The sequence below is a fragment of the Lissotriton helveticus genome, chromosome 7 (genome assembly GCF_964261635.1).
Source record: "Lissotriton helveticus chromosome 7, aLisHel1.1, whole genome shotgun sequence".
Classification (NCBI taxonomy): domain Eukaryota; kingdom Metazoa; phylum Chordata; class Amphibia; order Caudata; family Salamandridae; genus Lissotriton; species Lissotriton helveticus.
Window position 1 is genome coordinate 1,737,969,086 of NC_136068.1, and position 24,134 is coordinate 1,737,993,219.

General features: G+C 45.3%; 1 protein-coding gene across 4 annotated transcripts in view; it reads right to left on the reverse strand.

The window, feature by feature from the left end:
• LOC144770723 (lens fiber membrane intrinsic protein-like) overlaps positions 1–24,134 on the reverse strand; it is a 162,832-nt gene that overhangs the window by 105,780 nt on the left and 32,918 nt on the right. For all 4 annotated transcript variants that reach the window (XM_078655455.1, XM_078655457.1, XM_078655458.1 and 1 more), the window contains exon 2: positions 4,236–4,463. In XM_078655455.1, the coding sequence (XP_078511581.1) occupies positions 4,236–4,463 (228 nt within the window). The remainder of the gene's footprint in view (positions 1–4,235; positions 4,464–24,134) is intronic.

Here is a 24,134-nt window from a genome sequence, read left to right on the forward strand (position 1 = left end):
TTATTTTCCTTAATTCATAATTCTCAAGTGGGTTTTGTTCCGGGTCGTTCATCCCGGAATCATCTCCGCACTCTATCCCATACGTTATGGTCAGCTAAACATTTGACAGATGAGGCTTTGGTCCTCTCACTTGATGCTGAAAAAGCATTTGATCGCATCGAATGGGAATATATCTTAACAATTCTACAACGGTTTGGCTTGGGTGATCAATTTATTAATAAAGTATGTTTATTATATGATAGCCCACTAGCTCAAGTCAACTGTGGAGGTTTCTCTTCTACCTCCTTTCCTATTCGCAGAGGTACTCGTCAAGGTTGCCCATTGTCCCCTCTTCTCTTTCTCTTGGCAATGGACCCTCTAGCTGCGGCAATTCGACAATCTAATGAAGTTGTAGGTGTTCCTTTTCCAATTGGCCATTCCAAAATATACTTGTATGCAGATGATATTCTTCTTACTCTTACTGACCTTTCCCGTTCTCTTCCAGCCCTTCTTCACATTATCACTGATTTCTCCTCCTTCTCAGGCTATAAAATAAATTGGGATAAAAGTGAAGCATTACCCATTTCAGTTGTTACTACGAAATCAGCAATTTCTGGTTTCCCTTTCCGTTGGCAACCGTCACGTCTTAAGTACTTGGGAATACTGATCAATAGAGGTTTGGATAATATGGTTACAGATAATTTGACTCCTTTATTTACACAAATGCAGAGGGACTTTGACAAATGGAAAGCTTTGGGGTTATCTCTTTGGGGAAGAGTTCAATCGGTTAAGATGGTCACTTTACCAAGATTCCTTTATGTTCTAGGTATGCTTCCTTTTCATATTCCTTTAACTACTCTTCGATCCATCAACTCCAAAATAAAACTCTTTATTTGGGATACGGCTAAACCGCATCTTGCTATTGCTAAATTGAAGGCTCATCAGTTATATGGAGGTATGGTTCTTCCCTCCATTGAGCATTATTCGCTTGCCCTTCATATCTCTCAACTCTCATTTTTTCTACCCAAATCTAAAGATATTCCTCAATGGGTATCAATTGAACGCCACCTTTTAGCTCAAGATCTGGGTTCATTCCTTTTATACGGTACAGGGACTAGCTCTTCTGACCCTAAAAACCCTATCTTTTCTGCAATGCATAAATCTTGGCAGAGGGGTCATCGCATACTAAATTCTAACCCGTGAATCCATATTAAAGCTCCCCTATGGCACAATTCAGCTATTCGTATTGGTGGTCGTACCTTGTCCTGGCCTTTATGGAAAGAAGCTGGCATTTATTCCATAGATCAACTGTTGCATGATGGAGATTTCAAATCTTTCCCCCAACTTTGTGAGGAATTTCATCTTCCACCTTTACAATCCTCTAATTACATCCAACTTCAACAATGTATTACAAATCAATTAGGTTCTCCGCCTTGGCTACTTCAAGTATCTCCCATTTTGTCTTATTTACAGTTGTGGGGGACTTTTAAAAGGTGTGACTTCTGGTCTTCATAAAACGTTTTTACACCCTCTCTTCTCACAACCTTTATCACATACCCTTCAGATGAAATGACAATCCCGTTTATCCGTTATGTACTCCGATACTCAATGGGATCAAACTTTAGAAGGGTTGCATAAAGGTGTTCGTGAAGTTCGTCTTAAATTCTGTATCTTCAAAATTCTTCATAAATGGCATTGGTCTCCTGTTAAGTTACACCAAGCTAAGTTATTATCACATTCTTCATGCTGGAGATGTTCTGCTCCTGGTTGTGACATAACACACATTATTTGCGAATGTCCACGTACCAGACCTTTTTGGCTCTTTGTGGGGAAGACAATTCTGTATCTTCAAAATTCTTCATAAATGGCATTGGTCTCCTGTTAAGTTACACCAAGCTAAGTTATTATCACATTCTTCATGCTGGAGATGTTCTGCTCCTGGTTGTGACATAACACACATTATTTGCGAATGTCCACGTACCAGACCTTTTTGGCTCTTTGTGGGGAAGACATTGAATTCTACCATGTCATTAACCTTACCTCTTACACCTGCCACCATTATTCTACATGATTTTCGAGGTTTCCCGAAACTGCCTAAGCCACAAATTCGCCTTCTCCATACTGCTTTGGCTACAGCCAAGAATAGTATTTTACGTTACTGGAAATCTTCCTCAGCTCCTTCTCAGGAAGAATGGTTGGTGGCAATGATGCAAACGGCTCTACACGAACGCACAATTTAAAATCTTCAGGATCAAGCTTCCCTTTTTCTCCAAACCTGGTCCCCATTTTTGGAAACCATGGTAGATGATGTCTCTACACCTACTCCTTCTTCTTCTGCACATGCTATATCTACTTAATTTTTCTTTCCCTCTCCTCTTTCCCTGCTCCTATCCCCTTTTCCCCCCATTGTTGTTGCTCTGGTACCTTCCTACTTTATCTCTTTCTTTCTTTCTTCCTTTTCCTTTTCTCTTCTATTCTTCATATTTTCTTTGCTTCCTTTTTTCTGCATTTATGTTTTATTTTATTTTATTTTCATTTGCTGTGACCTTATATGACAAGATATATCCCTATATTTTTCTATTGTTCCCTCGTATTGGGCTATGGAATATATGCTATTAATTATTTATTTCCTTATTTTTGTTCTTCTTTGCATAAAATGTATTATTACTTGTACTTTCTTTTCTTACCATGACATTGTATTGCTTTGATATTATCTTTGTATTTTATTGCATATTTCAATAAACAATTTCAACACAAAAAAAAAATGTGTGTGATTCTCTTCTTAATAAACATTTATCAAACTGATCTCTGGTCTCAGGCAGAGTTTCTTTGGTTGCTTTTTAGGTTTCGCATGCACAGAGCTTGAGCTGTGCTTGCTAAATCTCTTTCATTCAAACAAACAAAAACTCTTACAAGGGGTTCAGACCCCACCCAATACTTACCTGTAATGACAATTCATTGATTCCAACATCCCTCTAATTTACATTGTTCTGATTGGACAGCACGGAGTCTGCATGTCATCTGTTATCACTTCCTGCTCTGCTTTGCTGTCTGTGGCATGGAGCTTGGCCTAAGTACAGCTTTTGGCCATTGGCCAGTGTCCATCCACTGCTTACTCACATAGAAGGTACTTTTTTTATCATTTACAAATGAGCACTCCATACGAATGCTTGTGTTTGTCATCTTCCTGCACCGGCACACTTAATGAGCCCGTGTTTTTTTGCACCCCGTTCTCTCCCATTCATGGCATTCTTTGTTGAAAATCCTCCATCTCAGCTGCCTCCCCACACCTGTACTGCCTACCCCCATTGCTGTTCCTACACCGCCAATCCTGTGTGCCTTCATGCGGTAGCCATGGTCGTCTGTCTCCGCCTAATATTGCCCCCTTCATGTATGCATTTATGTAGCTCAAGTACTACCCAAAGGTATTGGAGCGCTCCATTCTGCCTTGTAAACACACCACCTGCTGACCTGCTTAGGACAATCCCCCCACTTTTAACTCACCATGTCCTCCTCCCCACTACAGCGACCTACCATGTGTGTCCCCCACTTTCTTCCTTCATATCCTTTTTATTTCCATTTAGGGACTTTTATTTTTCCATTTAATTAATTTTTGGTCGCTTTTTTGTATTCCAATCTTAGCCCAAAGGTATTGGAGTTACATGAGCACCACTTACGTTACACGGGGGCACTTTCATTTTTAAAACATGTTGCACAGCGACCCTAGCTGTTGCACAACATGGCTTAAAGCTTTTTATAAAGCAATATCACACACAACCTTTGACCGTGTGATAGGGCTTTTTTTTTACTTTAAGCCATGCTGCACAGCAGCATGCGCTGCTGTGTAACATGTCTAACTAACTAACTCATTGACAGAGCCAATAGAATTTGCAGAGGTGAAGCCTATTGGTTTGCCAATGCTTGTTGCTCCTAGTCCCCTTGAGCACTCAGTAGATTCCCTCCTTATATTTCTAGTTTGAGCTGAAGGTGCATTTTTATAGGTCATTTCTTAGCTTTACGTAATCAGCAGCCATTGTTTGAGGGGGAGGAGCCTGCTGATGTCACACATGGATGATAGGAGCCTTAAGATGTTTGGCATCAGGCTGGGCTACATTCGCACCCATTGGTCAGCCCTCTCACATCCCAATTGTACATCAACAGACTTGTGTAATGTACACCTTAAGGGTAAGATCTGGTAAATGGGAATCAGGCACACAAAATATTTTAAAGAAACTCACCATAAGCTTATTTCTTACCAGTTTCGGGTAATATGGGAGAGCATGTGTCGGGTGTGCAGTTTCTCCAGAGCTCACTATTTCCAGATTGCGCCTTGGTGTTGCTCCTAATCCAGAAGTCATTGGATGCCACAATAATGGCGAAGATGGTGCTGGTCCAGGAAGAGAGCATGCCTATGACTTTAAGTTCCACCAGGTTTTGCTTCTGAAGTGGCAAAGGGACGCTGAGGGCAACACCGGACCACATGTCTAGGAAGTGAAAATAAATGTACAACCATGAGCAAAGCATGTAGGAGAAGCAAGAATGGTACAATATGTTAACACATGGGGTAAAATATCTCTAACCATTGGTAGTGAGGCTATTGCATGTTACAGAGGAGTTCTGTGACTGATATTCTATTAAAATTGAATGGACTTGATATTACAAGGGTGTCACATCTGTAGACACGCCTTGTGTGGCTGAAAACATAGATTGAATGACATTCAGATGAAACTATATAGAATTTAAGACCTAGCATGGCTCGTAGAATTGTGTCACTGTGTCTCTATGACATTTTTTGGTCTCTCCTGCAATTTTTTCCCACTGGACACACCAATGTGGAGTCCACTGAAAGATCCCAACGTTTTAGTGATGATCCCCAGCAGAAACGAGAGCCCTGCTGCCCAGGGTGTGCACTCAAAGTCTAGGGTGAGTACTGCACACTCCCACCAACACATAAACTAGAAGGTTGTTGGTCAGCCTGGCTGAGTAGAGTGAAAAATATCTTTTTGCTTCATCACACAAGGAAAATGTGACCCTCTTGTAAAATCCCTCCATTCTCCCACAAATGTGAACCTTACTTCCCACCCCCCAATATGGATGCGCATTGTTTTACGTGCGTGTGGCATAGTGTGCACTGTGTTGTGTGTTTGTCAAAAGTTACATGATTATTGTGTAAGTGGTACAGTATGGCTGGTGTTATATGAAGGACACTGTGAGCAGTTGATTGAAATTGTGGTTTTCCTTCATGTTGTTTTTGTCTGTTCCAGGGGATACGGCAGCCAGTATTCTGCTTTTCCAGTGGCCCGGACACAGACAGTGAGTAGTGTGTGGTGGAATGGGGGAAATATACATTTGCTTCCTTGGTAGCCACCTTCTGCTTTCCAAATTACTTCAACTTTATTTTTCCCTTTTGTTTGTGCTGGATATCACTTAGCATTACGCAAACAAATGATGGACGGAATGCTGAATATATCATACATTCACCCCAGTCAAGAGATCTGGGTTGAATGCATCATTCTTTTGTTCACCATGCCACCTCAGTTTAGACCCAGCCATATGCAAATCAGTCTTGACCCTGCTCCTCATGGGAATAGCCCAGCCCAAACTGCCAAGCCAGGTCCTCCCTGGACCAGAAACAAGCATCCTGGGCCCTGTTTTGGGGTATTACTCCTCATCAGCCAGGCTAGCTTGAATCCAGTTACACAGTGAGCACGGCGAAAAGTGCTACTAAATCCGTGCTCTACATGCCACTGGAATCAAGCTAGCCGGGCTAATTATGGGTGAAATCCCGAAACCAGTCCTGGATGCTTGTTTCCAGTCCAGGGAGGACCTGGCCTAGCAGGTCGGGTTGGACGAAGGGGTTTAAAGTGGAATGACATGGGGAGTAAACAAACGATGGGTTTAGGCCTATATCTCTGCACTGGGGTGAATGTTTGACATTGTCCATCAATTGTTCTTTTTGTGGATGTCACCAATTAAGCAGAAAGCCTCCAATTGGGCCTGGCTGCCATCAGTAAGAAATGTATAAGCTGCAAAATCTATTTTCTATAATTGTGTTATGCCTACAAACACTGCAGTTATCTCAAATATCTCTCGCTCACCACCATTTTATAAATACAAGTAATTTACCAATTATAAAACAGTGATACAAACTGTATTGGTCAGTTGACTATTCTCCTAACTGCATGCCTTCACTCAACACTACATTACTATGTGATTTTAAAATCTTTTGGGATAATGCACACAGAAAACATTTTATGGCACTGAACAATCTAGCTTCACAATGCAACTTAAAGCAATTAGACACCTACCCTACTCACAGAAAAGGCATAACGCTTGAACAGACATTCGAGGGCTCCAATTGAGCCCGCTTCCCTACCCTCTGTGACAAAGATTGATCTGATCGTCGGCCTGCCCCATTTCACATTCTTACTAACTACAATCCACACACTGCTAAGCCACATATAACCAGATGACTCCACTGCCCACTCTTCAATCCTCCAAAAAACCATCACCACCACATTCAAGCATCTTCAGCCCTACAAGAAAATCAAAGATGCTACTGGTGACTACAGGAATATCATTAAAGCTATTCTAGACAAACTGGCTCTCTGCAACTCAATAATTCTTGCAGAAGACTCAATCAATCATGTTTTTCTTAATGTTTAGATCAAGCCAAGTAAGAAAAGTGGAAAATGAACTGAGAAACTCAAAACTGTCCCAGCTACTAGTCACGCTTAGGAAACTAGCAAGAGAGTAAAAAGTCATCATCTCGCCTGTTAAATCTACTTACATCCAAAGGCAAATGATATCCTCTTCAAATACCAAATACATTCTTTGTTCTGGCTACATCAAAACATCAAACGATTGCCATAGACAGAATAGAGTATGACCTCCACTAAGGAAAAATCTAAAAAATTCATTACATAATTCAAAATACATCAGAAAATTCTACTGATAACCAATAAATTCAACACGGTTGCCCCATCGACTCATCCTGTAAAATATTTCCACATCAGCAACATCTTCTTACTCATCATTATTGAGAAATGTTACATTCATAAGAAATCAAGACCTAAAAAACATTTGCGATAGTGCATACTGGCCAAAATAAATAAGACCAATTTTCAGATCTTTCAAGATCTGATTAGTGTCTCCTGAGAGCAAGCTTTACTCCCAAGTACACTGAAGACCAGCTAACTCTCATTATCAAAAAGTCCAAACTCATCACCCTTGTCCTGAAATCTTTGAAACCGGAGGGTGTATCACCAACACTTATTCCATCTGCTCAATCCTTAGTCTTCACTCTAAGCTCAACATTCAACATTGTTGCCCAGTCTGCCACCTTCCACCTGCACTCCTTGAAGAAACACTGTCTCCTCACCTCTTGCAATCACCTTAAAATTGTAGTCACTTCTCAATTTGTCCCGAGACCAGACTTCAGAAATGCCTTCTTAGTAGGAGCCGATCAATCATCCATTGTTCCTTTCAGAACTGTTCTAGACTCAGCCAGGGGGCTGGTTCAATCTGTTCACAGATACAACCACATCACCCTATGCTTCACAACCGCATTGACACCCATCTCAGCCAGAAGTCTCAGAAGTCACAAAATCCTTCTCCTTGATCCTCTAAAATTCAGTAGGTCCCATGCACTCTATGCCATGGGATTCTGCATTGGTACCACTGCTCAGAGGAGCACCTACTATCTGATGGAGAAGATGATACAGGTGTTTATCACTGGTGCTAGAGAACAGTGCCTTCCACACTGCGACTGTAGAGGATCTCCCCTGCAACAAAGCATCAGACCCCTCATCTATCACACCATCCATACTTCTGCCCTCCTCTGTCATTGCAACCTCCTGTCTGTTCATTCTTGTATTCCCTGCATTTACATTGTGTTTTAGTTCATGTCTATTTCCTGTATGTATGTGTTCTTTCATGCTTGTGCGTTGTTCTGTAATTACTCATATGATAGTACTATATACTCAGTACGGTGGAGAAGTGTGGCTCAATGGTTATAGCGGCAGACCCTGATGCAGAGGTCTAGCCCGGGACCAGGGTCTTGGGCTCAAAAATTCCACGGACCTGATAATTCTCGCCTCGGTGCCTATTCCAATCATGGAGTCCCACTCTGCAACTCTGGGCAATAGCTTGCTTAATCCCCACAACGCTAAGGATGCCTGGCCTCCACCTTGGGGGTGCCCAGGAGTGGACACCTCACAGGGAAAGCCAGGATGGGTTCCACAGCCGTATTCGTACAAGCGCCTTGAGACCCTTGCGGGAGAGTAGTGCGCTATACAATTATCAATTTACATTTACATTACATTTACATTACATTACATTTACGATGAGAATACATAGAGATCGTGGAGATATAATGTCAAACTGACATATTAATGAAGCACCAGGCCAAATAATAACACCATCTACTTGTGAAGTGCCATTACAAACACTGTGACACCAATACAACTCATTATACAGCACTCCAACTATATATGCACATATCAACAGCATATGAAAATCATACAATACAAACTATAACGATACACAGAACAAATGTTAACAGGACAACTCTGCACCTATTTGTACATTACATAACACTTAGACTTAAAAGAAGGCCAGGCCTACTGTCCTTGCCAATTACTGTTAATTGTATGCCCTTATTGAGGCTAGGCAGGTGTTCCTCTCATCTGTTCAATTCATAGCTGGCATTATGGCACTTGTAGTATCCCAATTTCCCATTAATATAATATTATAATTCCAAAGTCGGGCATATAACATGCAGTCTGTGTAAGAAATGGGGTTACTGTTTGGGGGGCAGAGGGGAACCCTACTCAAGCAGCAACCATAATGCTTGTCAGTGTGACGTCACAAGCAGCACCTGTGCTCATCCCTCTGGTAGCTTGGCACAGAGAAGTCAGGCTTAACTCGGAGGCAATGTGTAAAGTATACATACAAACATAAATAGAGTGAAAACACAACACAAATAATTCCACACCAATATAGAAAAATAGTATAACATGTTATAAATTATTTAAGACCAAATTGACAAAAATCTAATCAGTAGAACAGGAGATATGCAATTTTAAAGATTTATGTGGGAATAATGCCTAAAAGCGCTAATTGTGATTAACTGGTTGTGCCGGATCAGGACAAAGTCACAAGTTCAGGCGAATCATGATGGAGCCCAGGCCAGATACAGTGACCAGTGATGCCCCCTGTGCAACAGTACCTCAAATTCTGGTTGTGGAGCGGTGTGAGGTACCGTGTTGAGGATGCGTCACACAGCCGAGGCATTGCAAAGTCCTGTGGCAAAGATGCATCGGCCAGTGTCAGTTCTGAAAAGCTGCGAGGATACATTGGTGGACCTCGTCATCGAGAAGGTAGTCAAGGAGAGGTTTGCGATGCGAAGTCCTGCGTTGAAGATGCATCGCACACTGGCAGGTTCATAAAAAGCTCCACACTTGCCATGCGAAGTCCTGCATCGTCGTCAAGGATGCCATAGATGAGTGGCATGTGATGCAAAGGCCGGGTCAAAGATGCGTTGTGCAGTGGCGGTTCTGAGGAGGCTGCGGACGGTTCACGCAGTGGTCCCGATGTGGAGGCTGGTGAGGCAATGCACCGCACAGTGGTCCTGATGCGTTGATTCGGCTAAAACCACAGCTGGGCTGGCAGAGCACTTTCAGGTCCACTTTTAAGGGTCCAGGCCTGGGGTGGAACCACTTGGAAGTGTAGGACTCACAGCAGACAGAGTACAGGTGCTGGGTTCAAGGTGATCGGAGCCTTCCGTCCCTGAGGCTCTGGTCAGTAGACTAGCCAACTAGCCTTTGGAGACACTGGTGGTCCTAGGCTCAAGATGCAGGTCCAGTCCTTATTTATTTATTTATTTATTTATGTATTTATTTATTTATTAATGATATTTGTAAAGCGCTAGCAAATACCCGTAGGCGTCTCGGCGCTAAAAAAGCAATTGTTGTCTCACCATGATCAGAAAGTGCGGAGATGTGGATTACTGGTTAAATAGCCACGTTTTCAATTTTTTTCTAAACTGAAAAAGCGAAGGGCATGTTCTTATGTGACTTGGAAGGGTGTTCCAAAGTCTGGGGGCCGCAATTAAAAAGCGGCGATCACCCCAAGAAACTGTTCGACTACGTTGAACCACTAGTTGGTTAAGTGAGGTGGATCGAAGGGTTCTCGATGGGTTATAGGGGATCAATTGATTTTTAAGGAAACGAGGTCCTTGATCCTGTAGTGTCTTGTATACTGTGCATAGAGCTTTGAATTTTACCCTGTTGTGAATGGGCAGCCAGTGGTAATTTTTCAAGGTATCTGCGATAGGTGCAAATTTGGTTTTTTTTGATAATACACGAGCTGCCGCATTCTGCACCGTCTGTAATTTTTTAGTAACTCTGCTCTGAGCATTGAGCAGCAGACCGTTGCAATAATCTAGTGATGTCAGAACTAGAGTGGTGACTAGAGTTTTGGCAGCTGAGTCTGGTAGATACGGAATGATTTTTCTAACCGTTCTAAGTTTGAAATGGGCGTTGGCTGCCACCTTATTTGCATGGGCCATGAAGTTCAGCTGGTCGTCAAAAGTAACACCTAGGTTTCTAACTTTGACCGTTGGAGAGGGAGGTGTACCTAAGGCCGATGGCCACCAATCTGCTGACCAGGCTGGTGAGAGATTACCAAAGATAACCACCTCCGTTTTTCCGGAATTAAGCTTCAAGCAATTCCTTGCCATCCACTCACCGATAGTGATCATCCCGGTTTTAAATCTCTCTGCTACCCTCTGTCCGTCACCCTTTATTGCCAGCACCAGCTGGGTGTCGTCAGCGTATGAGGTTAAGCTCATCCCATGTGCTTTGATGACACTAGCGAGGTCCGACACATATATATTAAATAGTGTCGGACTTAGGGATGAGCCTTGAGGAACCCCACACGGTAACGACAGCTCAGCTGACTGGAAGGGGCCCAGAGTAACCGCCTGGGTTCTATTGGCCAAAAACGAAGCGAGTAAGTCCCTGGCAATGAGCTGAATGCCCATCCTCTCGACACGGTTGACCAAGATCTTATGGTCAACCGTGTCGAAAGCCGCTGAGAGATCCAAGAGAACTAACAAAGCAGTTCCTCCTTGGTCGCGGATGACTCTTATGTCGTCAGCTGCTTTTATGAGTGCGGTTTCTGTACCATGGTTTTTACGGAAACCGAACTGCGTCTCGTCCAGTAGATTGTGTTTTTCAATGTAGGATGAAAGCTGCTGATTCATAGCCTTTTCTAGGACCTTGGCTAAGAAGGGAAGGCTCGCTATAGGGCGATAGTTTTTTAATTCGCCTTTATCTGAGCCAGGCTTTTTAAGCAGGGGTTTAATCAACGTGTTTTTTAATTGATCAGGGTAAATTCCAGATGTCAATACAGTATTACAGACAGCAGTGATGATGGGAATGACTGTGTCTGGTACAGTAGCGAGCACGGAAGTCGGGCATGGGTCAAGAGCAGAGCCAGCTTTAATCGTTTTAACTATGCTCTTGGTTTGATCAGTGGTGAGGGGACTAAAACAGGTCATGGAATTTTTTGGATTAGTTATGGTGGTGATAGCATTACTGCTGGTCAAGTCTGAGCTAAAGGCTTGGTAAATGTCATTAACCTTTGCGTAAAAGAACTCTGATAAGGCATCGCATAAAGTTTGTGAGGGGGGAGGATTAAGATCTGGGGAGTCTCCAGCTAGGGTTTTAGCAATGTTAAATAACTGTTTACTGGAATTTTTCGCAGTTTCTATCTGGCGAGTGAAAAAATCTTTCTTAGCTGCTACTATCATAGCTTTGTAAGTAGCAAGGGCTTTTTTATAATTTTCCTTATCTTCACTATCATACATTCTTCGCCAGTGTCTTTCCCTGTTCCTGGTTAATTGTTTTTGAGTTTTAAGTTCTGTTGTATACCACTGAGCTTTAGGCGCACTTCTATTCTTAGAGAGTGATTTAATGGGTGCCAGCTGAGTCGTGGCTTCACCCAGCCACTTTTGAAATTGATTGGTAGCGATGTTGGGATCAGTGGATAGTACTGGAATTGTGGAATTAAGAATCAGCGTTAGATCACTGGGGTTGATATCCTTTCAGGCTTCCCCGAGGCAGCATGGCAGCAGGCAGAGTACAAGTCATTCTTGCAGAGCAGCAAAGCAGTTCTACTTCTGAATCTTGCACATGTCCAGACGTGTGCTATAGAGATGGTTCTATTGGTCCAATATTTAGACCTATTGCCCACTTTTGAAGTAGGAGTGACTCCCAGAGTTTTCCACCCCCAGAGGAGCTTTGAATATCCTGCCTACCTGCCCTGGCCCCAGATTATCTGGGGTCATAACAGACTAGTGTTGAACCCTTTGTGGAAGTGCTCAGGCAGAGCCTTTGTGATGTGCAAGAGTGGTAGGTGAGAGATCCTCCCTCTTGTTAACTTAGATTAACCCATCCTGCCAACACCTAATGTCCCTTTGTCTCACTGTCTGGGAGTAATAACACAAAGACCAACTGATAGCTGCACCTAGTCATGCTACCCATTGCCAGGCTGCAGGAACTAAATGGCTAGGACAAGAAAATGCCAACTTCCTCAGAGCAAAAGACACACAGATGATGGACTGAATGCAGAGTAAATAAAACATTCACCCCCAGTCAAGAGATCTGGGTTAAATCCATCGTTCTTTTGCTCACCATGCCACCCTAGTTTGAACCCAGCCATATACAAATCAGTCTTGACCCTATTCCTCATGGGAACAGTCTAGCTCGAAATGCCAAGCAAGGTCCTCTCTGGACCGAAAACAAGCATCCTGGGACCAGTTTCAGGGCATCACCCCTCATCAGCCAGACTAGCTTGAATTCAGTAACACAGTGTGTCAGGGTTTAGACTGTGCGCCTACCTGAACTACAATTCCCATGAGTACCTAGCCTTGAACTACATCTCCCTTGAGCCTCTGCTGCTGGCGGGATATAGCGAGTCCAGGCTGGGAAGTGGGTGTACTTGATTTTGTTCTGTTTCCCTGCGGGTGCCTGGATCTCGTTCTTGGAATTTCCTCGAGGCTGTGTCTTCTTTGAACTGTTGCCGGCTGAGAAGACTTCGAAACGGTAATGTTACAGCGCCTTCTGCTTGGGGGCGGTTCAGATACATTACGAAGAGCGGTTAGCTCTTGAACTTGGCGAGTAATATCTGTTCTCGCTTCTTTGTGCTCGTTGTGGCATTTCTCAGCTCGGGAGAGTTATAAATTGTTTTGGACGCTGTTATCTGAGGCCAAGTGGGTCAGTCCAGTGGCGGAATGCAGGGGGGGCTCCTCCGCATTGCCTTCATGAATATATGATGTCTGGAGTTCTATTCTTGTTGGATTACAAATACCAAAGCGGGCGGCGGTGGTGCTGGAACTACGCCCTACCGTGTTTGGTTGTACATATCACTTACGTTTGGACTTTTGTTTTCCATCGGTGTGGATGAGGAAATCTGTACCGGTTGCTTATGTACCACCTTGGGATTTTGTTTTGATGACATAAAAGTACCTTACCTTATGAAGGAAGTTGGACTGTAGTCACGTTTAGTGCCTAAACTAGCAATGACTGCTTTATGTCGGGGTTCTTAACTCCCCAGGGGTATGTACCTTGCCTTAGCATTTCATACATAGAATCATGTCGCAAATGTACACCGTGTAAACTAACAGTGGTCTTTGTGTTGTTTAAGGAAGGAAGGTGTAAGGAGTATGGGGCTGCCTGGAAGCTCAGAAGCATAAACAGTGCAGGTGACATCCCATTCTATTAGTGAGAATTAAATGAGAGTAGGTTTGAGGAACTGTATTGACCTGTTTGTATTTTGTTTTACAGCTTCCTTTCCCCGCAGTCCCCTTCCTTTCCTTCCCCGGTTTTTTCCCCTTTGGGGTTTTTTCCCTCACCGTATCACTTGAACACCCTGTGTTTACCTATCAGGGTGTTTGGGAGGTCCGGAGGTGGAGCTTTATCAGGACGAACGGATCCTGCAGAGTGCCAACCTTGACAGAATCAAGTACCCAAGTATTTCACTCTGCCTGGTCAGTTCGTTGTGTTAAATGGCGTCCATGGAGGATGTGTTGCATGCGCTAGTATTGGTTCAGCAGGAGTTGGCTTCCTCGAAAGCGGAAACAGCTGCGCTGCGAGACAAGGTGGAACTGCTATCTAAAAATCCCTTTAATGCCTCTTCTGTTGCATCTTCCATACAGGTGACAGTGCCTCCACCCATCCCTTTAGCTAATCCTGAAAGATTCTCCGGGGATCCATGCAAGATACAGGTTTTTCTGACTCAGGTATTGCTGCATTTTCTCGTGCAAACCAGCTTCGTTCCCTACCAACCACTCAAGGGTGGCTTTCGCCATATCCTACTTAGTAGGTGATGCGGCCAATTGGGTTGTGCCTTTAGTTAAAAATAATGATGCCATCTTGTCAGACTGGTCAGCGTTCAGGGCAGAATTCGAAAAGGTTTTCGATCGCAGGGCTACTACTTTTAGTGCAGACAAGGAGCTCCTGGAATTAAGGCAGGGAAGAGGCGAGTTGATCACCTATTTGACCAAGTTTAATAGACTGGTGGCTGAGGCTGAATGGCCTGAAGAGAAAAGAATGTCCCTTTTCTATCAGGGGTTGAAAGAAGACCTGTTTAGTTATCAATGGAGCGCACACCGCTAGCCCCTCCTCCGGATCACCCCTCGGGACTCTGATACTTGTAGTTCTTTAGTCAATCACCCAGGTGGGTGCAAGTCTGTACTTGTTGGACTGATGAATCTCTAGACCCGATACATGTCCCGGGTTTTAGGATATCGCCCGAGACATGTCTCGGGTTTCGGGATAACTTCCCTCATCAGTAGAGAAAGATCGTTAGGGGTGGAAGAGAAGGCCGCCACACAACAGTCAAAAGGCCTCAATGCCAGAACCGGCACGCAGGTGCGTCGTCCAAGAGCCCGTGAAGTTATCCCGAAACCCGAGACATGTCTCGGGCGATATCCTAAAACCCGGGACATGTATCGGGTCTAGAGATTCATCAGTCCAACAAGTACCGACTTGCACCCACCTGGGTGATCCACCTGGGTGATCCACTAAAGAACTACAAGTACCAGAGTCCCGAGGGGCGATCCGGAGGAGGGGCTAGCGGTGTGCGCTCCATTGACGACTAAACACAATATGGCTCCCTTGAGCTTTGGGCCGACGGGCTCTTGGACGACGCACCTGCGTGCCGGTTCTGGCATCGAGGCCTTTGACTGTTTTGTGGCGGCCTTCTCTTCCACCCCTAACGATCTTTCTCTACTGATGAGGGAAGTTATCCCGAAACCCGAGACATGTCTCGGGCGATATCCTAAAACCCGGGACATGTATCGGGTCTAGAGATTCATCAGTCCAACAAGTACCGACTTGCACCCACCTGGGTGATCCACTAAAGAACTACAAGTACCAGAGTCCCGAGGGGCGATCCGGAGGAGGGGCTAGCGGTGTGCGCTCCATTGACGGTTGAAAGAAGACCTGAAAGATGTGGTAGCTCGAGTTGATCCACAGCCAAGAACATGTGTGGACATGATTAATCTGGCGTTAAGATTAGATAGCAGGATGACAGAAAGAGGGGGCTCTAGGAGAAGATGGGAAAAAGGATCGTTCAGTTTCGATCGTTCCCCTCGCAAGGTTACAGGGGGGGTGGAAAACAGCCCTGAACCAATGGAGATAGGAGCACTCAGAGCCCCATTGTCCAGAGAAGAGAGGGAAGTTAGGAGAAAGCAGGGATTGTGTATGTACTGCGGGAAGAAGGGGCATTACGTCAGAGAGTGCCCCCCTAAGCCAAAGACCTCTAGTGTTACTCGATTCAAGAAAGTAGCTGTATCGACCACAGGGCTTGAGACAGAACAGTTAGAAAACAAGAGACCCGTAGTGGAGGGAGAGCAGGAGTGGAAACTCACTTCTCTATCCTCTATCGGGATAGGAGAAAACGAGTCACATCTCGTTATAGGCATGACGCTTGAATGTGAGCAAGAGCTCCATCAGGTTTTGGTCATGTTAGACTCCGGAGCCACCGGCAATTTTATAGACGATGGCCTGGTGTCTCGTCTGGCCCTACCACGTATCCCGAGAGAAAACCCTGAGGAAGTCTTAGCGGTAGATGGGCAGCTGTTGAAATCAGGACAAATAACGGAGAGAACCAGCGAGGTAGGCCTGTCTGTTAAGCTGCAAGGGAGCATACACTCTGAGCTGTTGTCCCTGAACATCATTGCGGCTCCTCAGTACGAGGTAATCCTAGGCATGCCTTGGTTGTGTCACCACAATCCTGTTGTAGACTGGAAGTCTAAGACGTTCAAGTTTTTGCCCGAGTTTTGCAAAGATCATATGGTACCTGGTCCCCCTGCTCATGTTGCTGTCTTGACCACCCCTTATTCGGCAGCTACGGCAGTAGAAACAAACGTTCAACTCCCCGGAGAGTATAGTCTCTACAGAGACGTGTTCAGCGAGAGCAAAGCAGAAACATTACCCCCCCCATAGGGAGTACGATTGCCGCATAGATCTAGTGGAGGGGGCCACAATTCCTACTTGCAGGGTGTAGGCTTTGTCTGTGCCGGAAACTACTCATTTGAAGGAAGATATAGATCACTACCTTCGATTGGCGTTTATTAGACCTTCCCGCTCCCCTGCGGCCTCCCCTCTTTTCTTTATTGCGAAAGCCAATGGGGACCTAAGGGCTTGTGTAGACTATCGCGTATTGAACAAGAACACTGTACGCAACCGTTATCCTCTCCCCCTCATTTCTCTTTTACTCGACCAGGTGAGGGAAGCCAAGATCTATACCCGTTTGGACTTACGGGGGCTTATCACCTGGTCAGAGTACGCGAGGGGGATGAGTGGAAGACGGCGTTCAAGACGCGATATGGGCTGTACGAGTATTTGGTAATGCCCTTTGGGCTTTGTAATGCCCCGGCGGCATTCCAATTCTTTATTATTGACGTGTTGAAGGACTATGTGGACCACTTTGTGGTGGTGTATATCGATGATATACTGCTATACTCACAGGATGAATCATGTCATACGGATCAAGTGAGAAAGGTATTGGATAAGTTGAGAGAACATCGCTAGTATGTAAAGTTGAGCAAATGCGAGTTTGGTGTGCGCGAGGTGGAGTTCTTGCGGGTGAATCTCAGCTCTAAAGGTTTGCAGATGTCAGACAGGAAAGTCCAGGCGGTTCAGGAGTGGCCAGCCCCAAAGAACGTGCGGGAAGTACAAAGTTTTTTGGGGTTCGCCAATTATTACCGCCGTTTTATTTTGCACTTTTCACAAACGGCAGTCCCTATAACTAGATTGTTGAGAAAAGGGGCACCATTTGTATGGACTAAAGAGGCTGATGTGGCTTTCCTGACCCTAAAAAGAGCATTTATCATGGCTCCCGTGCTGGCACACCCTGTAGTTGAAAATCCGTTCGTGGTAGAAGCTGACGCTTCGGATGAAGCAATAGGAGCTGTATTGTCTCAGAGAGATCCACTCACTGGTCAACTCCATCCCTTAGCCTACCTCTCTAAAAAGCTGAGCCCTGCTGAAACTAACTACACCATTGCAGAGAAAGAGCACTTAGCTATTAAGAGGGTTTTTCAGGAGTGGAGACAATACCTATGGGGGGCTTGCCACGCGGTGACGGTATACACCGACCACAGAAATCTACAATACATGACTTTGGCTAAGCACTTAACGCAAAGACAAATGCGCTGGATGCTTTTCTTTGCGGAATATAACTTTGTGGTGACTTTTAGACCTGGCGTAGACAACAGAAAGGCTGACGCTTTGTCCAGGCAATTGGTACCACATGAACAACAGAAGGAAGTCCAGCAGGCTATCATCCCCACAGCTAAGGTGTTGTGTGTGGTTCGTGCGGAGAATTTCCTAGAAGAAGTCAAGGGCTCTAGGTCTTTGGTGGCCTGGGAGCGATGGGTTGCTGGTGCTCCTGGAAGGGTGTTGAAACAAGGGTTACCTTTTCAAGGAAAGGGCTTGTACCTACTAACTAAAGAGATACAGAAAAAGGCTTTTGTTTGGTGTCACGTAGCGCCTATGACAGGTCACCCTGGTGTTACTAAAACAGTGAGTCTGATTCGACGGTATTTCTGGTGGGACTCCTTGGTTAAGGATGTTGCTCAGTGGGTACAGAGCTGCGAGGTGTGTGCAAGAGCGAAGGGGGAGAACACTAGGAAAAAAGGCTTGCTTATGCCCATGCCCTCGCCAGCTCGCCCGTGGCAGAACATAAGCCTAGATTTCATAACAGGTTTGCCCTTGGATCAGGGGTGTTCAGCTATAATGGTGGTTGTGGACAATCTGACCAAAATGGGTCATTTCATTTCATGTAAGAATCTCCCCACAGCAGGACAAACCGCCCAATTATTGGCTTCTCAGGTTATACGGTTACATGGCATACCTCAGGTGATCGTGTCTGATATGGGACCACAATTTGTGGCATGCTTCTGGAGGATGTGGTGTAAGGTGTTTGGTATTGAATCGGCTCTCTCAACAAGCTTCCATCCGCAAACAGATGGGCAGACTGAAAGGCTGAACCAGACATTAAAGAAATACCTACGTTGCTATTCCAGGGAAGCGCATGAATCATGGGTGAACTTGTTGTGGATGGCCGAATTAGCATATAACAATGCATGGCATAGCTCTACTGGTATGTCTCCTTTTAAGGCCAAGTACGGTTATGATGCTAAAACAATGCCCATCGATATCCCTATAGGCCTAAGTAACCACCCCACTGTAATGGCACACATCCATGCACTAAGGAAAGTGCATAAGGGTGTGCAAAAACACTTGTTGAAGGCTAAAGAGGTGTACAGTACAAAAGGGGGGGTTGAACCCATGCAGTCGCGGGGACCTGGGCGTTATATGATATACAAGAAGGGGGGTCCCCGCAAGGAGAGAGTGTTATGTACGACACACACTAAGAGGAACAATAGAACTAGAAAAACTTCAAATTGCTTCTGAAAAATATTGTCTTTTATTTAACAATACCGAATTTCATTTGTAAAACACACATAGTATTTCTAATTAATCATAAGCCCCAGTGGGGTAAGGGAAGGAAGAAAAGGGGTGTGCTCAGGACAGAAAAAAGTCGTAAGGAAATAGATTTATTCAAGAAAAAGTGCAATTGCTAAAGTTTACATAAAGTTCAAAATGATTCAAAGTAAAGCCAAAATATTTTAAGGCATCATTTGAAAACAATCAATTTAGAAACATTCTGCGGCTATATACATGGTGGAAAAATCATGGGCATGTGCCGGATGTCCAAACAACAAGAAGGCGTCGACGTTTCGACCCCTAGCCGTAGGTTACTTTAGATCCTATGAACGGGGTCTTCATCAGGACAAGTGTGGGGGGTTGTGGGGCATTCGAATATCAAATTAGACACGATGTATTGCAGGGTGATGGTGGTGGAATTTTTTTTTCGTGGTGTTTAAAGAGGTGTACAAGCGCTGGGCGGATAAACACAGGAATCCTGGTCCCCAGTTTAAGGTTGGGGACAAGGTGTGGCTGTCCACCAATAACATTCAGTTTAAGCTGAGAAGCGTATTCCACCCACGCTTCATCGGTCCCTACCCGATTGTGCGGCAGATCAACCCAGTGGCATATAGACTGAGGTTGCCTGGTTCACTGAGGATTCACCCTGTGTTTCACGTCCACCTTTTGAAGCGGGCTCTCTCTTCACAAGGGAGAGCGCCCCCGCCTGTAGAATGCGATGGGGGACTGGAATATGAGAAAACCATTTGCGATTTCAAAATGTGCAGGGGTGTGCTTTGGTACCTGGTCTCCTGGAAAGGGTATTCTGCGGAGGATGACTCATGGGAACCGTGGAGTTATGTGCATGCTCTGAAGGCTATCAGATCCTTTCATTTGAGGTGTCCTTCCAAACCGGGACCTAGGAGGCGCTTGGGAGGAGGGCATACTGTCAGGGTTTAGACTGCGTGCCTACCTGAACTACAATTCCCATGAGTACCTAGCCTTGAACTACATCTCCCTTGAGCCTCTGCTGCTTGCGGGATATAGCGAGTCCAGGCTGGGAAGTGGGTGTACTTGATTTTGTTCTGTTTCCCTGCGGGAGCGCCTGGCTCTCGTTCTTGGAATTTCCTCGAGGCTGTGTCTTCTTTGAACTGTTGCCGGCTGAGAAGACTTCGAAACGGTAATGTTACAGCGCCTTCTGCTTGGGGGCGGTTCAGATACATTACGAAGAGCGGTTATCTCTTGAACTTGGCGAGTAATATCTGTTCTCGCTTCTATGTGCTCGTTGGGCATTTCTCCGCTCGGGAGAGTTATAGATTGTTTTGGACGCTGTTATCTGAGGCCAAGTGGGTCAGTCCAGTGGCGGAATGCAGGGGGGGGGCTCTTCCGCATTGCCGTCATGAATATATGACGTCTGGAGTTCTATTCTTGTTGGATTACAAATACCAAAGCGGGCGGCGGTGGTGCTGGAACTACGCCCTACCGTGTTTGGTTGTACATATCACTTACGTTTGCACTTTTGTTTTCCATCGGTGTGGATGAGGAAATCTGTACCGGTTGCTTATGTACCACCTTGGGATTTTGTTTTGATGACTTAACAGTACCTTACCTTATGAAGGAAGTTGGACTGTAGTCATGTTTAGTGCCTAAACTAGCAATGACTGCTTTATGTCGGGGTTCTTAACTCCCCAGGGGTATGTACCTTGCCTTAGCATTTCATACATAGAATCATGTCGCAAATGTAGACAGTGTAAACTAACAGTGGTCTTAGTGTTGTTTAAGGAAGGAAGGTGTAAGGAGTATGTGGCTGCCTGGAAGCTCAGAAGCATAAACAGTGCAGGTGACATCCCATTCTATTAGTGAGAATTTAATGAGAGTAGGTTTGAGGAACTATTGACCTGTTTGTATTTTGTTTTACAGCTTCCTTTCCCCGCAGTCCCCTTCCTTTCCTTCCCCGGTTTTTTCCCCTTTGGGGTTTTTCCCTCACCGTATCACTTGAACACCCTGTGTTTACATATCAGGGTGTTCGGGAGGTCCGGAGGTGGAGCTTTATCACGACGAACGGATCCTGCAGAGTGCCAACCTTGACACAGTGAGCCCGGTACCCACATCTGGGCATACCCGGCACACTTAGAGCATGACAGCAAAAGACACGCATACGATGGATGGAATGCAGAGCAAATGAAAAATTCACCCCCAGTCAAGAGACTTGGGTTAAATCCATTGTTCTTTTGCTCACCATGCCACCCCAGTTTGGATCCAGCCATATGCAAATCAGCCTTGACCCTGTGCCTCATGGGAACAGTGCAGCCTGTACTGCCAAGCCCTCTCTGGACCAGAAACAAGCATCCTGGGACCGGTTTTGGGGCATCACCCCTCATCAGCTTTTCTAAAAAAGGCATTTTAAGAATTGTGACTCAAAATCTGACTTTTCCTTAAAGGGGAATTTTCGCCACAATTCCATACACACCAAACTCGATATGTATAACTGCTCTCAATTAAAAGTTATCACTTGTTAAATATAATAAGGTACCCAATGTTATTCTATGGGAGTGGTGGACTTGCAGTAGTGAAAAACAAATGTAACCGTTTTTCACTACCAGGACATGTAAAACCTAAAAGTACATGTCCAACTTTTTAAATACACTGCACCCTGCCCTCTGGACTGTTCAGGGCCTAGGGGTGACTTATAGGTATTAAAAAGGAAGTTGTGGGTGTAGCAGAATTTTGTCCGTCGAAATGGCAGTTTAAAACTGCACCTACAGGCTGCTATGGCCCAGTAGGTACTGAGACATATCTCTTCTACTTCAGTGCACCTTGACCTTGCCTTGCTCTTTTGACTAGTGTTAGTGTCTGTCTCCTGCCGTTTTTTAGGTCGAGCCTACAGCGTGCATGCCTGTCTACAAGACCTGTTGGATTTAATCAAATAAAATGACTGTAGTCCCGCATGCAGCTTACGATAGGTTCAATACCATGTGGGTCAGCTTTTCTGCCTTCGTACTCGTTGTGCAGCAGATAGCTCACCTCCGATTATGGCTGAGGAGCTCCGGCTAAGTACAGTTTTCTTGCGCTGACATTGGTTATCTGTTGTTCGGGAGAACTCCTTTTCCTCTGCTGCCCTTCTCCCAGACATGAGAGCTCAGGTTTTATATCTCGACTTATATAGCGATCTCTTTTAAAACCAATTTTTATTATGTGATATCTGTATGTTTTTATCCGCTTTTATGATTGTTTGAATCATCAATCGAATAAAGCTGTGATTGAATTGAATTGAGTGTTCAGGTTTTTTCTTTCACCTCGAGGGTTCAGCAGTTTTGAAGAGCTGCCTGTTTCTCACCATATTTTTTCCCTGACTATGCTCTAAACCATATGGGAGGCATGTGCTCAGGAGCTGGGCTCAGTATATTTGAGAGTTGATGGTGTCCGTACCCGTGGGGTAGTGTGTTCTTTGGTGCTGAATAAACCACGCGTTTCTAGATAAAGAGGAGAGCAAGAAATAAAGATACAAACTCAACTTTTGCATGAATTGTGCTGTCTGGGAACAGGTTGGTAATTACCGCTTTGTACAGTGATAAAACAGAAACACTGCAAGTAAACAGCGCTGCAAAGACACAAGAGTTAGGGTTAGCGAGGGAGATATTTATACAGAGGTGTTGTTCTTGGCCCTTTTTGCCGGGTCACACCTAAACTTTTTTCCTTTCTACTAGCCTTTTTTCTGACATGGTGTTGGTGGTTTTAGGACTCTGGGCACTTTAGCACTGCTGTCCAGTGTAAAGTGCGTGTGCTCTCTGTGATAAACATGGTAAGATTGGTCTACACCTGCTTGGCCTATTTAATTTACCTGTCAGTCCCTTGTAAAGTGGTATCTCATATACCCAGGGCTGGTAAATTAAATGCTACTGGTGTGCTTGCAGCGCTGATTGCGCCACCCGCCAAAGTAGCCTTTCAAACCTATCCCAGGCCTCTGCCATTGCAGGGCCTGTGCGTGCAGTGTTACTGCCGCTGTGGCGTGGCACCTAAAGTGTGTGCCATGCCTGTGACCCCCCCCCCCCCTTTTACTACATGTCAGTCACCCCAAGGTAGGCCCTAGCATGCCCAATGGGCAGGCTGCTTTTTAGGTAAAAGGTAGGGCATGTACCTTAAGTGTGGGACATGTCCTGGTAGTGACAAACCGCCATTTTGGTTTCTCACTGCTATGGGGCGGCCCTCCAATGGGAATGCATTGGGGATTACCTGACAAGTGTTTCAGTGGTAATTCCTGATATGAGAGGATCAGCGTGGTCAAGTTTGGTATGGTTGGAATAGGAATAATAAATGCTGTGCAATGGTGTGCGCAGATGTATTGTAACTATTTTAGAAATGCCACTTTTAGAAGTTGGCATTTCTGTGTGCTATGTGTCTGCCTGCCTGATGTGGATTGCATGTCTGGCTTAGGAGTGACAGGGGCTGGGGAGGTGTATGTGGCTCCAGGAGGGTCAGGGGGAATCAGCGCTAGGCTGAATGAGGCAACTGCATTTGGAGTAGTGGGAGGAGTAGTCCCCTGACCCTGAATAGGTCTTTGCCTGCCTATGTGAATGCTGGCTCCGCCCCACTGTGTTGTGTCTGATGATAAGCCCCCACCTGATAAAGGGAAAGGAGAGCCTTGTCAACAAAGTGCTCCACACTCCCCAGAACCAGTTAGGACTGGTTCCCCCCAAGCCCTGTGCCAGGGCAGACAAAGAAAAATGTTGATATGAATATTGGGACTGTGACCCCATGAGAGTGGTGTGCTTTTGTGCTTCCAGGCGACTTGTTGCTGCTGGGCCCCAGGAGGAACCGCCACGAGGGACTGCCTTCCTGCTGAAGGGTCCTGTGTGCTGGCCTGCCTGGGACCAGCCTTTGCCCCCTGAAACTTTGGACCTGAGCGCCCTGTGTGAGCTAAAATTTCTCTCCCAGGACAGGGAGAGTGCTGGTGCCTTTGCATCGCTGAGTGGTGACCTGCTTTGAGGGAATCCGGATGTGGGGATTCCCCCGCATTGCTGGATTTTTGCGGGAGCCCTCCCCACATTTTTGCTTATTTATTGAGCGGGGGCTCACCCCACATCTTGCCAAGCGAGCCGGAGCCCACCCTGCACTTTGGTGCGCTTTTGCGGGTGCCCACCCCGCATTGTTGCT